At 35.8% G+C, this 16970-nt stretch overlaps 2 protein-coding genes across 2 annotated transcripts; one reads left to right on the plus strand and one right to left on the minus strand.

Annotated features, from left to right (window-relative positions):
* Window positions 1–6: 6 nt before the first annotated feature.
* Window positions 7–12855, plus strand: LOC106162743 (putative ATP-dependent RNA helicase DDX49). The gene is made up of 12 exons (XM_013540186.3): window positions 7–186; window positions 464–587; window positions 1203–1288; window positions 1752–1873; window positions 2062–2240; window positions 3116–3256; window positions 3789–3941; window positions 4181–4278; window positions 4812–4886; window positions 9721–9809; window positions 10541–10612; window positions 12328–12855. The coding sequence occupies exons 1-12, from the start codon at window positions 42–44 to the stop codon at window positions 12421–12423; spliced, it is 1380 nt and encodes a 459-aa protein (XP_013395640.2). The 5' UTR covers window positions 7–41; the 3' UTR covers window positions 12424–12855.
* A 172-nt stretch (window positions 12856–13027) lies between these two features.
* On the minus strand, window positions 13028–16019 carry LOC106160646 (uncharacterized). Its single transcript, XM_013537699.3, has 4 exons — window positions 15834–16019; window positions 14796–15392; window positions 14374–14539; window positions 13028–14120 (listed from the first exon to the last, which is right to left on the minus strand). Exons 1-4 carry the CDS (start codon window positions 16006–16008, stop codon window positions 13805–13807), a joined length of 1254 nt encoding a protein of 417 aa, XP_013393153.2. The 5' UTR covers window positions 16009–16019; the 3' UTR covers window positions 13028–13804.
* Window positions 16020–16970: the final 951 nt, after the last annotated feature.

Consider the following 16970-nt stretch of genomic DNA (forward strand, 5'->3'; position numbering starts at 1 on the left):
GGAAGTAAAGTCGATTTCGAGGTTATGTCCTTTAAACAAGCATGGCGGACACAACAGACCGAGACACGAGAGATGTTAATTTTTCTGATCTTGGACTTAGCCTTTGGTTATCAACCCAGTGTAAGGCTGTCGGGCTGGGGAATCCAACACCAATCCAATTTAACTGCATACCAGCAATATTGAAGGGTGAGTTTGGGAATCTGAATTTACCATATCCACTTGAAATTAATTCAACAGATTTTACTCGGATTTTTGATTGTTGTTAAGTCAGTGGGATTATGGCCAACCAGCTATCATTCAGCTTATTATAAACTGCTAAGGAACAGCCTCTGTGGCTGCATGCACATTTGACAGTCACGTACATGTCGCAAACAATCCTTAGTTCATAACAATAAAAGACATTGTCATTGTATTAAATTTTATTACAAATCAAGTAATTTATGATTAATATTATTTAATTTAGGTCAAGACTGTATTGGATGTGCCAAAACTGGAAGTGGGAAAACTGCTGCATTTGCATTGCCTATCCTCCAGAAATTAGCTGAAGATCCATTTGGGATTTTTGCTCTTATAATTACCCCTACAAGGTTGAATTATTATTATTATTATTATTATTATGTGCAAACTGGTGCTCATGAGAGGTGTTTTGAGACATTTGCTTTCATGATTTAATACAGCATAGATAGCAAAATCATCAAATAAGAGTGTGAATGCATGAATTTCGTACTAATGTAGAATTACATAGATCTGGTGGTGATCCATTTATTTAGTAATCATGAGAAATTGGCTATGTTGGTTTAGGTCTGTGCTGTCTAAGTGATTTTCTGACGTATGTTTTAAAAAAGATTCTTGTCAAGTTGTCATAAATATTTTTGCATCAAGATATATGATAATGATATGACAATAAATCAGACATGAGCTTTTGATCCAAGATTACCACATAGTCAAAGCCACTGTAAATATCAGTGCTGTGCTTTCTAGGTCAAAATGTTGGTTCATGCTGATTGATTGTTTTGTCACACAATTGATGTTCTAATTTTTTGTTATCACAGGTTTGTGCTTGGTAAATGGATGCATGTAGTTAACTTTTGAACAGATACTTGTGAAATATGAATATAATTAATTTTTTGTAGTTGTGTTCATATTTTGATTTGAGTTATAGGAATTCTTGCTAGCAACAAGTGTATTTATGTTTTTTTCAGAGAATTGGCCTTCCAGATAGCGGAACAATTCCAGGTACTAGGGAAACCAATTGGCATCCGTGTCGTCACAATAACTGGAGGGCTTGGTAAGATATCTGTTTCTAGACTTTTACTACATTCATGTAAATAAAAATACAAAAGGTTTGTAGCAATCTTAGTATTCAAACACCAGTTGAAATAACTGGTACTGATCATTTCACTTTATAACATATGAGACCGCATCCACAACTAGTTTGTCAAAGACCACATGAACTTGTAGTATAATAACTGAATATTCATAAAATACAGATCGGGTTCGAAAATCACCTTGATCGCACCATTTCTCCAAAAGGTTTTTTTTTTCAGCATGTATGCAATTCAGATAACACGTAAATTAGTGAAAAGTTGACTTATTGCCTTCAAAGCTACAGGAGTGATCATTATTACCAAAATACAGGTTGAGATCAAATACCAACCTGATTGGTTTATTTTTCTTGAAGATGTGCAATTTTTGTGAAAGGCTTTTCTGCTGTCTTGTTCTGTAATTATAGTTACTGGCTTTTCTTGCAGATATGATGCAACAAGGTTTAGATATAACAGAAAGACCCCATATTTTAATATCAACACCTGGGAGACTGGCAGACCATTTGGAAAGCTGCAAAACATTCAGTTTAAAGAAAATAAAATTTTTAGTAAGTTGCCATTGAATGATATGCTCCGTATAGAGATTACTTGCATCTAGATGTATGGTAAACATGAAAATAGTATTATGAATATGAAGTCGGCTAAAAGACAGGTGAACCCATTGGAGTAAAACCATAGATATTTGACTTAACCTGTTTTCAGGTTTAATGGAAACTTATTTATACTACTTAACTAGGTATTAGATGAGGCAGACAGGCTACTCGAAGACGACTTTGGGGAACAACTTCAAGTAATATTTTCTGCCCTGCCACAAAAACGTCAGACATTACTTTTTAGTGCCACCATCACAGAAACTCTCAAACAACTACAAGAGGTAGCCATGAATAAACCCTTTTCTTGGCAGTCCTCATCAGAGTAAGTAATGATAAGTCAATGTATAGATTATGAAAAATATGATATCTTGATTTCAACAGGGCAGTTTTTTTTTCTTTAAGGAGTAGTACATCATCATTATATTTAGATTATACTTTCAAAAGATTTAAGATATTACTAACGATTCAATTTTTGCTGTAGTCCTCATTGGGTGTGGCTTACTAAAGGTTGATATAAAATCATATTGTATTAGCAAGTAAAGCATGGCGTAACGGAAGTTATTATTTAATGAACAAAATCTTTTCTCAACAATATGTTCATAACTATGCACAGCAAAATGTCATGTCACCATTAATGACACAGATGGTGGCTAGGTGCAAAGTGAGGCTTCCTTAACACCTCTTTATACCCCAAATGTACAAATAATATAGAAATAATGCAGTGAAATTTTTAACCATTTAGATTACAGAACTTTTGTTCATTGAATGATTATCTTAATTTATTGTTGACATAAGACTATTATTATAATAGCAGATTAACCGAAGTCTCCTTTTCACGTTTTTCTCCCAAACTACCTTAGGGTAGTGGGATTATAGTGGCCCTAGTTTGAATTTGATAATGACTGTTAAAAGTATATTTTGAAAGCATTTTCTAGATTTTTGCAATTTTCGTAAAGCTTTGGCATGTGCGACATATATGTGACAGGTATCATATATTGTCAATAACACTTCAGCAGATAGCCCAGTGGTAACGGGTCTGTGGTAATGTCCTTGGCTCCCAAACTTGGCAGACTGGGTTCGATTCCCATTCAGTGGTGTTTTTTCTTTTATTTTTTTAAAAATTATTATCATGGTTCAATGATTGATGTGATGGGTATCAGCTGGTATGTATTAAAATGTGTTTATGGTATATTTCAGAGTTATCACGGTTGAACAGCTAGATCAGCGCTATGTTCTCATGTCTGCTGATGTCAAAGATGCTTATCTTATTCACATATTAACCAAATATACATCAGAAAATGACAAGAGTTCCATTATGATATTCACAAATACTTGCAAGTAAGTCATTTTCATTATTAGATATGAGAGGCAAAGATAATGGATTCATGAATTTGAGGTCTGATAAATATTGACAGGTAACATCATGAACAGTTTTTGGGCCAATTAGAGAAAAAGTAACATTTATCAATCAGACTACAATAATGTCAGATGCCATTGAAGGATATTGGCCTTTGGGAATAATTTATTTATTAAAACAAATATTGGCTTGAGTTTGGACCATATGTTGTTTGCTGCAACTGGCCAAGTTTTCTGAGATCTGCAAAACAACATGGCAGGATATGTCGGTATGACTTTGCTGTAATATGGAAGCTGAGAGGTTTAAAGAACTGTTCATATCTGATGATATTTTGCTTATGTAATATTACTGTTTCAGGTTGTATTAATGGCATTAGGGACTGCAGCCACCATTAAATTGTATTAAGCAAATGCTGCCCCTCAGAAATCCTGTGTATTGCTTCAGAACAATGAATTTACTACTAACATATCTCCAACTGAGCAAAGTGTTTTCTTTTTCAACTTTTTTTTTTAGGTATTGCCAGATCTTAGCCATGATGTGCAGAGAACTTGGTCTCCCATGCGTTGCCATTCACTCCATGCTTCCACAGAAACAGCGTCTTGCTGCATTAGCCAAGTTCAAATCTAACCAAGTCAAAGTTCTGATTGCAACAGACGTGGCTAGCAGGTAATTGGCATGTTATAGTGGATACAGTATTGAAGCGAGTAGATAAATGCCTTATCATGTAAAGATTATGCTGCATTTTTTTTGTAAAATAATATGTGAACAATATGTGGACTTAAACCCATTCAGGGCAGTCAGTCAATCCTCATTGTTGAGCCCTGAGATGTGTGCAAAATTGAAGCACAGTGGAGCATTATTCAAAAACTAAATAATAATATTGCCAGTTTTTCTTTTATTTTCAGAGGTTTAGACATTCCTACAGTTGATTTGATTATAAATCACAATGTGCCAACCAGACCAAAGGATTATGTTCACAGGGTTGGAAGGACAGCTAGGGCAGGTACAAAATCTTTTTTTTTTTTTTTACTAAAATCTTAGGTTACTAAGACTCTGGTAGTTATGTTGTGCTTTACAAAGAATCTGAAAGACTGCTTACCTTATTTTATTTGTCTAAAAATTTAGATCCTGGTCAGAAACTCAAGTATCTTTGGGAGCTGTCTAAACTCAGTTAAACAACTAAAACACATTAATTGATGGCACAATCAACAAATTACCTTTTACAGCATGCTCTCATTGAGTGTGAATAAATCTGTTTTGTCTTATGTAAATTAAGTCTGTAATCTTTCATGACCGTAAGACACCATAAATTGTCATGTACAAAATTCCACCTCCTACTGTTGAAGTGTTCCTTGAGCACATGAGCTTAGAGAAATTTGACCTTCCAACAGCCAGGAAGGTGAAATTTCGCAATTTCGTACTGATGATGTGAAATAGGGGCCAGGTTTCACCACTGTCAACACTGCCATATAGTCTTTATCTTTTAAAGACAGATATTAACTTTCTGTGGATTTTTATTCTGTTCTTGTTTTGTAGGAAGAGGAGGAATGTCAATGACCTTAGTTACACAATTTGATATCAAGTTGGTACATGCAATCGAAGATTTTATTAGTGAGTATCCTTTTGTGTGCAGACATAAGTTTCTATACATATCACCATCATCTTTGTCCAAAGGAACGATTTGATCAAAAATGGGCTGTATGGAAAAATCTTTTTGAAAAAGTGGATTAGAATTAAACTATGTATATAGTTAATTACTTTCCATCTTCTGTTTGCACATATGTGTATATATATTTTTTCATTCTTGTTTTGATTTCTCTCTCCTGTATTTGTAAGCCCTTTTTTTAATTAATTTTTTTTAAATCTCTGTCTGCCCACATTGCTAGAGCTGTGGCTAAAGACTGGAAGGAAGGAGGTCCAAAGTTGGACAGGAGGCATGTACCTTTCAGGCTACCACAATAACTGAAAGCAATGTTTTCATTTTCCTTGATCCTCATAAAGATTAATTATTCTCCTAAACTGCCAGTCAAGTTCAAAATGGACATAAGCAGTAATTGTTTATATTTTTTCAATATTCTTTTTAAATATTCTTGGCCTTTTCCAATTTCCCAGGCCTATTATCTCCAAACTAGTTTCTCTATTAAGGGTTCAAAGTTCAATGTACAAGTGTTTGGGTCATCAGTTGGCTTTCATCCAAATTTTAATTAGTTATTATTTGTTCATTGGGATACCAAAATACAGGGAGGGGGGGGGGGGGGGGGGCTTTGTAAATTATATTAGTTTCAGCAGTGAGGTATCATTTGTTTTAATTGATCATACCTGGGAAAGTATTTGACTGGCTTGGTCAGTTTTGCCATACAGAGCAAGGAGGAACAGTTAACACTACTGGTATTGGATAGTGGTGGTCTTCACTTTTCCCCCAACTGTTGCAGTGACTAATCTTTTGAAGACTTGCTTGAATTAGATATTTTAGACATCAGAAATTTTCAAATCATTCATACATTCAAACTTAGTCTAGAGAAGATATGTGCTTGGTTAAACATCATCTTACTGGCCAAGTCTTCATATTCATCTTTTTATGTACAGACACAGATGTGTCTGTACATATAGCCATCATCTGCGTCTGTCGTCGCCGTCGTCGCTGTCGCCGTCGTCGCCGTCGTCGCCGTCGCCGTGCACTTTTACCGATAACACGATAAGTGGAAAACCATTTTGCCTTTTGATTTGAAACTTACAGTACCGATGAATATTCATAATACGCAGGTCGAGTTCGAAAATCAGCATGATCGGGTCACTTATAGGGAATTTATGCTGTTTTTTCACTTTTTTCAGCATATATGCAGCACCGATAACACGATAAGTGGAAAACCAATTTACCTTTTGGCTTGAAACTTACAGAACTGATGAATATTCATAATACGCAGGTCAAGTTCGAAAATCAGCGTGATTGGGTCATTTTTAGTGAATTTAGGCTATTTTTTCTCTTTTTTCAGCATATATGCAGCACCGATAACACCATAAATGGAAAACCATTTGACCTTTTGGCTTGAAACCTACAGAACTGATGAATATTCATAATACGCAGGTCAAGTTCGAAAATCAGCATGATTGGGTCATTTTTAGTGAATTTAGGCTATTTTTTCACTTTTTTTCAGCATTTTTGCAACACTGATAACACAATAAATGAAGAGCTGTTTTACCCTTTGGCTTGAAACTTACAGAACTGATAAATATTCATAATACGCAGGTCAAGTTTGAAAATCAGCACGATCGGGTCACTTATAGGGAATTTATGCTGTTTTTTTTTCACTTTTTTCAGTATATATGCAACACTGATAACACAATATAAGAAAAACAGATTGGCCAATTGTCATTATACTCACAGGAGGGGCCAATCTTACTAAAACGCAGGTTGAGTTTGAAAATCAGCATAATCAGTCCATTATTTTAAAAGGTAATGCTGTTTTTTCACATTTCCTCACATTCAATTCTTAGGCATGTTAACAGTCTCATTATTGAACTAATAAGATACGTAAATGTGTTTGTTTGGCATTTCCTGCATCTTTACAACATTGTTAGTTGATTTTGTAAAAATGATGGTAAACTTGTTATCATGTATTGTGTAATAAAGTGTCAAAAATGGAAATAAACTCATATCATTGCAGTTTGTCAGATGCATTCATCCACTATGTTCAGAATCTCAGAATGGAGGAAGTTGGGCATTTAAAACTGTTCTATTGATACTTTTCCCATCTCATCAATTTTCTTCATTGGTCATATAAAAATGGCAGTAAACTGTTTATTTTGTTTTATGTTTAAAAAGTGTTAAAAATGGAAATAAACCCATTTCAGAACAGTGCTGTATTGTTTACATTTTGGCATTTTCAATATGTGACTTTGAAGTTCCATGGGCCTGAAGGCTTTTGCTAGTCACATTTTCTGAATAACCATGATACTAATATTTTATAATTAAAAATTGATGGTCATTATGCTGTAAAACATTATGTAATATTGCATGAAAATTTGAAGAAACCCCTATTTTGGGCACTGCTCCCAAGATGACCATTTAAGGAAAATCATGTCACTTACTGTTCTCAAACTTACAGGAAAGAAACATGGGACTAAAATACAGCTCCAGTAGGCAATGCAGTCTGTTTGGTAAATTTTTCTGGCAATTAAACAGTTTTTTGTGAAAATTTAATTTTTCACTTATTGGCATTTTCAAGGTGTGACTTTGAAGTTCCATGATCCTGACGACCTTTGCTTGTCACATTTCCTGAATATCCGTGATACTAATATTTTATAATTAAAAATTGATGGTCATTATGCTGTTAAACATTATGTAATGTTGCATCAAAATTTGAAGAAACCCCTATTTTGGGCACTGCTCCCATGATGACCATTTAACAAAAATCATGTCAATTACTGTTCTCAAACTTACAGGAAAGAAACATGGGTCTAAAATACAGCTTCAGTAGGCAATGCAGTCTGTTTGGTAAATTTTTCTGGCAATTAAACAGTGTTTTGTGAAAATTTAATTTTTCACATATTGACATTTCCAAGGTGCGACTTAGAACCTCCACGGGCTTGAAGGCCCGTGCTAGTCACATTTTGTGAAAATCCATGACACTTATATTTTATTATTAAAAATCGATGGTCATTATGCTGTTAAGCATTATGTAATGTTGCATCAAAATAGAAGAAAACACATGAAGCCAAATGGTAATCATATTTTCTACATGTCCATCCTATTTATAGTCAATAAACAAAAATTGGTGATAATTATTCTCTAATTTATTATGTAATGTTACATCAAAATTGACAATCTTTTCGCACTGCTACTGCAAACATTATGAAAAGAAAACTGTGCTACTTATTATAATTTTAAACTTACAAGTACGATTTTTAGGATTGGCCTTCAGCTCATGAGAAAACCAGCTCTATTGGATTATCATGTTTATTGTATTTATGCATTTTTTGTGAAATTTTCATTTTTCTCAATCTGGCACTTTCTAAGTATAAACTTGAACTCTGATGGGCCTGAAGCCTTATGCTTTTACTTTCGTCTGTGTTACCTGTTGTGCATAAGTTGATGTTGACTGTGCAGTTAAACATAATGTATTATTGCATCAGGATTGGTATTCTCCTATTTTGGGCATTATGGTTTTGTGCTTTTCTTAAGGTGTGACTTATGGGCCTGAAGACCTTTGAGTGGGTCAGTCTGTAAATTACCCTTGGGTATCACTAGATTAATTTCAGAGTTATAAAGTCATTTGCTTTATAGGCCATTAAATGAGATTACGTAAAGCACACTTGTTGATATTTCCCTGTAAACTCCCAAAGGTAAAGCTCTTTGCTAGATTAATAATAAGGAAGCAGTGATAATTATGCAGGTAAATTTTGTTTAATATTGCAAATAAGTTTTAAATATATATATATATATATATATATATATATATCAAACTGGAAGAATAAAAGTTTGAATAGCAGCTTCATTGGAATTATATTTACCTCAAGCTCTGCCAAGGAGGTTATATTTTCACCCCTGTTTGTCTGTCATCCACATAACACAAAAAGTTATGGACTGATTTTGCAGAAATTTTCAGGAACTGTCGGAAGTGGGCCAAAGAGGACAATGATTAATTTTTGGTGGTGGTCCGGATCAATAATCAATCAATTATCAATAATAATCAACAATTGCTGCCTTGGCAGAGGTCTGCACTCTCAAAGTGCTTTTCTAGTTTTGTTGTTTTTCTTTATAATTTTTTCTCAAACACTTGCATTTGTGACTTTTAGCCCCAGGCAGGCTCTCATCTGCCTGGGGCTCTGCACATTTTCTGTATTTCTACATAAGCAGTTGTATTGTTTTTTATGTCTTTAAACATTATGTAATATTATTTTATGCACTGTCATCATTTTTCAAATATTGAGACTTTCATAATGTGAATTTGAACTCTCATGGTCCTGAAACTGTAATCTTATTGAAGGGGTGGATTGAGACCATCTTCTGGGTCTTCCGGAAGACAGTCAGGTTATTAAGTTTATATTGACTGGTATCTATTTTTTTCTGTTGGAAGACCATCAAAATGGAGGATGGATCAACATAGATACTTTGTAATACTGTCAGAAAATATCTCTGGGTCCGCTCCTGTTATTGACCATGTTACCTGTTGTGCAAGATTAAAATTCAGTGTTGACTGACAGTGCTATTATAAGCATTATTTATTATTGCATCAAAATTGACAAAATGACCTTTTTTGCATCTTTATTTTCTGTTTTTTGTCTGTACATTTGACAGCTTTGCTGCCTTGTCTCTATACTTGCTTAAATTTAAGAAAAACTTGCATCAAATTTTATAGAACAAAAGTAAAAAACATTTTCTATTTAAGATTGATACATATATTGTAGAAGGGCCGCACTTCACTTTGGTTGTTTACTTTTGCAGATACTAAACTTGTAGTGTACAAGGTGCAGGAAAAAGAAGTCATGAAAATCTTGACAGAGGTAGCAGTGACCAGGAGAGAGGCTGAGATTGTAAGACATTTATACCTATAGAGAAATAATTCAAGAAATGGACAAAAATGGTTAATTTTCAAATTTGAACGGGCATTGTACAAAAACTATGATGGATGCAATATCATGTACAGGTTTAATGTACCAAATTTTAATTCAAAATGTTGTGTAGCTTTTAAAATAAAATGCTTCAAATTTTGTGCAAACCATAACACAAATGCCTTCAAGATTCTGACAAAAAACGAAGTGCATTGTGAAGTCACCTTATGGTATTTGGGAAGCTGCTGGATGATCTTCCAATCAGGCCAGAAATACTTCATAGCTTTCGCAATTGTTGAGAAAATAGCCATGCAGATTATAGAATGTCCAAAACATTTGGACAGTATAGATCATGCATCGTGATCTGTCAGTGTGAACAAAGCATACTGAGTTCTTTCCTATGCATTGAAGACACCATAAACAAGAATGTAAATGCCACTTTTAATACTGTTTCACTAGACGACGCCGAGTGTTTACATTAGGCATGCTGAGGAAAAAACAGTGAAGAAACACGTACTTCCAGTTTTCAGATTTCTTTGAAAGTGCAGGGGTTTATAAGAGTGGGTCTACTGGAAAATGAAGGTTTATCACATAATCAAAAAAACTGTTACATTTTTTATTTCCAAGATTTTACCCTCCATTGGTTATTCATTGGTAAGTCATAGTTACACACAAAGTGCATCAATCAATGAAAGTTATTATTTTCCTTGCAGAAATTGGATGAACAAGATTTTGGAGAGAAGAAGGAAATCAACAAGAGGAAAAGATTAATGATAGAAGGAAAAGTACGTATAGTGTAGCATAGCATAGCAAGCATTTGGCATACCTAAGCAGTCATTGCATGTGTCAATGCAAAATTTTTATCCCCGTACTTTTGGGACAAAAGTCGGGGATCATGTTATCCCGCCCGTCCGTGCGTCTGTGTGTCCATGCGTCTGTGTGTTAGTAATTTCCGCTATCTCCTCCTAGATTATTGCAGGTAGGAAGTTGAAACTTTGGGAATTGGTAGACCCATCTTTAGGGATGTGCATGGGCACATTGGAATTTTAGTGCAACAGGGGGTTGGGCTGTCCCTGGGGGGTAGTTGATTCAAAATTCTTATGACATTGTAATTTCTGCTATCTCCTCCTAGACTGGTAGAGATAGGAAATTGCAACTATGGGAATTGGAAGATCCATCATCAGGGATATGCATGGGCATTTTGGAATTTTAGTGCCACAGGGTGTTGGGCTTTCCCCGGGGGTGGTTGATTCTGTAATTTTCACTATCTCCTCCTAAACTATTGCAGGTAGGAAGTTGAAACTTTGGGAATTGGTAGACCCATCATCAGGGATGTGCATGGGCACTTTGGAATTTTAGTGCCACAGGGTGTTGGGCTTTCCCCGGGGGTGGTTGATTCAAAATTCTTTTCACATTGTGATATCTGCTATCTCTACTTAGACCATTACAGATAGGAAACTGAAACTCTTGGAAGTGGTTTACCCATCATCAGGGATGTGCATGGGCTCTTTGGAATTTTAGTGCCACAGGGTGTTGGGCTTTCCCCGGGGGTGGTTGATTCTGTAATTTTCACTATCTCCTCCTAAACTATTGCAGGTAGGAAGTTGAAACTTTGGGAATTGGTAGACCCATCATCAGGGATGTGCATGGGCACTTTGGAATTTTAGTGCCACAGGGTGTTGGGCTTTCCCCGGGGGTGGATGATTCTAAATTCTTTTCACATTGTGATTTCTGCTATCTCCTCCTAGACCATCAGAGTTAGTAAGCTGAAACTTTGGTGAATAGTTTACCCATCATCAGGGATGTGCATGGGCACTTTGGAATTTTAGTACAACAGGGGATTGGGCTGTCCCTAGGGGTGATTGATTCTAAATACTTATGACATTGAAATTTCTGCTATCTCCTCCTAGACCATTAGAGATAGGAAATTGAAACTATGGGAATTGGAAGATCCATCATCAAGGATGTGCATGGGCACTTTTGAATTTTAGTGCATCAAGGGGTTGGGCTGTCTCTGGGGGTTGGTTGATTCTAAATTCTTTTAAAATTGTAGATTTTTTTACGTTTATACTTTTAAATACCTTTGGATGAAGCAGTGATGTGTGTGTATGTGTGCGCGTACGTGCGTGTGTACGTGCATGTGTGGTAAGTGGTCCCTAGAATGAGCTGCTCTAGGGGGAAGTGCAGGGATATGCGATGGCTACCCATCGACACCATCTAGTTTCAAGATGTTGAGTGAATGATCCACTCTTTAAAGGGATAAGCCTTGAAACATAACAGAACTATAATTTTTAACATATTTTTCACTGTTATTATTGTATTTTGGGATGATAATGAAAAGGTTCATCACTTTGATAACTTGATGATGAACCAGTTTAACTACAACTTCTGAACACATACATAAGTGATACATAAGTGCTATTCTTTGGGGTCTCTTTATCTCTGCATGTCCATTATTGCTGTATACATTAAACACATAATTTAATTTCTTGCTTTTTAGGATCAAGACAAAGAAGGGAGATCTAAAAAAAGTAAAGTGAATAAAAATCTGAAAAAGAGGAAAAAGCCCACTGGGAAAAAATTCAGCTTGTCATAGTACTGAGCCTACCACTTGCACTTGCTACATTTTATCATCAGCATCTTAAGGATTTCTCATGAACTGCACAAATCTTCACAATATTGTCCAAAATGTAAACAGTACTGTGATAGCTTGGATAACAATTTATACAGATGATAGGTATTTGAGAGAGCAAAACAGCCAAATCTATCCCCAGCAACTAGTCAACATGACAAAGCATTCAGTGGCATTTTAGTTTTAGACTGTGAGATTACACAATTTTTATAACAAGGTATATTTGTTACAAATATTCACTGTCTTGTCATGTCATATACCAAACTATTGTTCTAGAAGGAATGTATTATGTATGGTTTATGGATCTTTTGCTAGAAGCTTAAGGGTTACATGGTTAGAAGTATCATATCATAGGTAAGAGACTCTGTCAAAACATAATAAATTATGATTACATGAGTTGTTATATATTCAACTGAACCATTTTGTATTTTCCAATCAAAAATCTTTTGGGCATATCTTTGAAAATAATTGTCTGAATTAAATTGCTGAATGATTCCCCTACATAGTCTGAGTGCCTAAGGCCTTCCTAGTACATTGTTGGAATACAATTAAAGGAATTTTGACATCAAGAAAAATTCGGGTTGAAATACCCCTTTCTGTTGTCCCTATACTGATTATGCTGACGGGAAGGGATTGTAATCACACAGACCATGGAAAAGGGTTCATTTAGAACATTTTGAAGTGCATGATACTGCAAGATTCTTGACCCCAGCATGTCCTTTTCTCTCTGTTTCTATCTCTCTTGTTCCTTCCACCGCCACTGAAAATTGCTGAGGAAATTAAATAAATGCTCTGTACTAAATTTCTTTACCGTCTAGTAAAGTATAGCAGGATGAAGTTAGTGATGGTGTGCATAAACAATAGCAAACATGCAGTTGTAAAAGTATGGTTAATGCCAGTGTATAATTAAATGGAAGGTAATGCCAGTTATCTTCTGTTGAAATATGCTTAACAAGGTAGACATTTGATAAACAACAACAAACTTATAAAAAACCAGTGTTACATGTTTGGATACCCGTGAACGGTTTTAACTCGACACAATTATCAAAAAATTAAATTATATTAAAGGGTAATAACTGCATAGAACTGCAGGTGCAGTGAATAGGCGCATCACAGGGTATAAGCAGATGTTTCCTGAAGACTAGCACTTGATCATACAATGGTCTTAGTACGCAGTTGTCAATGATAAATGAATGTTATTAACTTCATGCAATTTCAGTAATGCCAAGTTTTTTCCGGTAATACCAGAACCATCCAATATTGCAGGACGTGACTTGTGCATTCTTACGCCCATCTTCCTAATTAGAAACACCAACTGTCTGTTCTGTTAGTGCATTGGCAAGATTTATTTTTCATCTAAAACTTGCATGTTCGGTCCTTCTGCCGCGCACGTTTCCACTGGTATATCTGCCTTCTTGGCTGCCTCGTAGAATGCTATTTTATGTGCTGTCTCGGAGCGGTTAATTACGTTGAACAGAGGAAGCATGTCGATTTTGAAAAACCCGGCAAATGGTTGATCAAGGTCCGACACAATATAACACAACATAGCGATGGAGAACACTGTGATCATGGCGATGACTAGCTCAAAGCGGTAGGATTTGCCGTCCACCATTAAAATCCCCAGATAGGCGCAGAGTCCAAGACTCTCTAAGATGATCCACCTGAAGCATGTTTTGCAAGTAAGGATGAGCATTTCAAACACTGTAACGGTAGGGTATCGCAAGTTTGTTTCGCTATTTTCACAGACGAAGAAGTATGCAAAAGTTATGCCTAGAGGATATTTCAATATTATTTAAAAATAATTTGTATATCCTAATTCAGAGGAAGACTGCGCAAACTTTAATGAAAGTGACGATTCAATTTGGGTCGTATTTGCATCGGGACCCTAACAAAAAAAAAAAATGCGTTACTTACTGTAAAGGATGCAGCCTGGTTCGAAATCCAGCAAGTTTATCATAATCTACCCCGATCAAGTCAACTACTATGGTGATGGCTTTGTTCATCAATACGACATCCACTTTGGCTGATATGTCATTTACGTCCACCTTTCGCAGCCGATCCAGAATGCCGTAGAGACTTTCTAGTAATGATAATGAAATGATTATTTGAGAGTAATTATTTTAGAACAATTTCGTTATCTGTATGATTATGACTAATATCACGTAATTACGAGACTCAATTTGTATTCATTTTGACAGGTTTTATTGAAATGGATGGTCGAGGTTATGGAAAATTATAAATAAGTCTCCTTAAACACAATAACATGTACAGTAAGAGTCTACAAAAGAATGAAGATGGTCTTATAATGTAGTTTTGACTAGTAATGAAACATATACCTTTTGTGTGTATTGTGGGCTCGTGATGAAACTGACTCAATGGCCTATTGAGAATCTGAAAGGTCATCTGGATACATTCATCTTTGACAGAACGGTACACTTCCATCTTGTCGTCAGGAGACATGTGCACCTTGGACGTCATAGCAGTAAGCTCTCCAAGTAAGCCGATTTGATACAAGAAGCGTTTTCTGACCTCTCCCTGCTTCAAGGCAACACTTTGGAATACAAATCCAAACATGATGGCATATACCAGTCCGGACGGAGTGAGGAAACTTCGGATAGCATCATTGACATTCAGCGATTTCACATCCACGCCAAGATCTGTCCACAGGACATAAATCAGCCATGGTTGAAGGGAAAGAAATAGGGGACAGCAAGCCATTGTTATCGCGCATGGCAAAGCAACTTTAAGAAGTCCAGTTGGGCTGTTGATAGAATGCATCATTGCTCTTTTAATTTCTTTGTCAAATGGGCTTAGAAATTCTACTTCATCTATGTCCTCGGGACGGATCTCTTTCCCGTGGCCTCTGTGGATTCTTAACAAACTAAATTTGCCATCCTTAATATGATGCGTCGTAAAATACAAGTATGTCATTGCTGAAATTGAAATGATATTATCGTTATATAGTAATTGCATTTAATTGTTGGCAAGAAATACAGGTTAATTTTTTTTCAATAAAATCTTTTCTTGGCCATTTTTAACCTGACAACGTATTCTCATAATTAATTAGACGATCTCAATTAGTCCTATCGATATTAACCGTTATTTCTTATGCTTAAAACCTACTAACATTTACTCTATTGATATTTTTATTGCAACTTATCCATTTAAATTGTTTTAAGTAAGGTGCAAGTGTGTCTTTGTTCTGTAGCAAGTATTCCTAAACAACCGTTTTAAATGTAACGTTATTTTTGCTGTCCTTTGCTGTTAATATTCTACATTTTTTAAATAATAAAAAAAAATATGGTAGATTCATGACGTTGAATTTTAAAAGGTGGCTACCAATGTGAAATACTGCGCATTCATCAAATGCTTACCAAAAGTTAAAAATGATAGAAATACAACCGGTGGAATAAAAATATCGTTGGTCGTTGGTTCATTTGGCACAACTGCTTCTGTTTCTGCTTCAGGTTCTGCACTTGCAGATATGCCCTGAATGGCAACTGATATTGTCATGCATAAAGTAAAAAACAGAATCCTTGACCACTCCATATTGATTCGAATTGGAAGAGTCACGCAGGGTAAAAAAATGGCAACCTGAAAATTTGCCTGAGATGTAAAACGCAGTTACGTCAGGGAAACGGAAACGTCATGAACGTCGTGTCTTAACGCTGAATACACCTAACAGCTCGTGTGTCGTTATGCCATTTTATTATGACGTGAATCTCAGTCCATTACCAATCACCAGTGACAAATCACATTACCAGTTACTTTACACTACTGCACTTTCTACTTTTTTCATGGAAAACCAATGAGTAACATCAGTTCACTGATTCTCAGTATATATATAAATCCAAATAAGTTTTTTTTTTTTTTTAAATTTTATCAAAAGTCAGGAACCGGAAGAATTGTTTGTCCAAGTGGAACTAACTTACAGTGGCGGCTTTCGGGGAGTGTCATGGGGGTCCTGCCCCCCCCCCCCCCCCCCCCCCCCCCTTCGATTTCTGAAAAAATCATATCTATGGCCCCCTCTTGAAATTAGAATTTTGACTAGCTGAATCATATCTAAAGCGTACCAAATGGCACCGTTCGCCCTCTAAAATACCAAAATTTCTCGAGGCCCTTCGGCAGGTCCCGAGCCCCACTCCAGGGGGGGTTTGAAGGTTGGCTTCGCATCCGGTCATTCCTAAAAACCGGACCCCCCTTTTTTTCTAAATCGTGTGGTACAAGTACACTTAACTAGACCTATCCACTTTGAGAGATTGGGCAACTTAGTAGCCTGGGCACAGTTTCATCAACACTGCATTCTACTATCCTATGGATAACATTATCCATTGGATAAAAATGTTATTCTCTGGACAGTTATCCTGCGAATAAAGTATTGTTTCAAAACGATGGATTTTTTTTTCATTTTTTGGTCTCTGATATTGCTGTTCAGTGGCTTAAAAAGACTGCTATATTATGACATACCTGGTTATCACGTTAGAGAGTAACCTAACCGGAGCCAGATTTTT

The sequence above is a fragment of the Lingula anatina genome, chromosome 1 (genome assembly GCF_051362555.1).
Source record: "Lingula anatina isolate TDL-2025a chromosome 1, LinAna3.0, whole genome shotgun sequence".
NCBI classification, from domain to species: Eukaryota; Metazoa; Brachiopoda; class Lingulata; order Lingulida; family Lingulidae; genus Lingula; species Lingula anatina.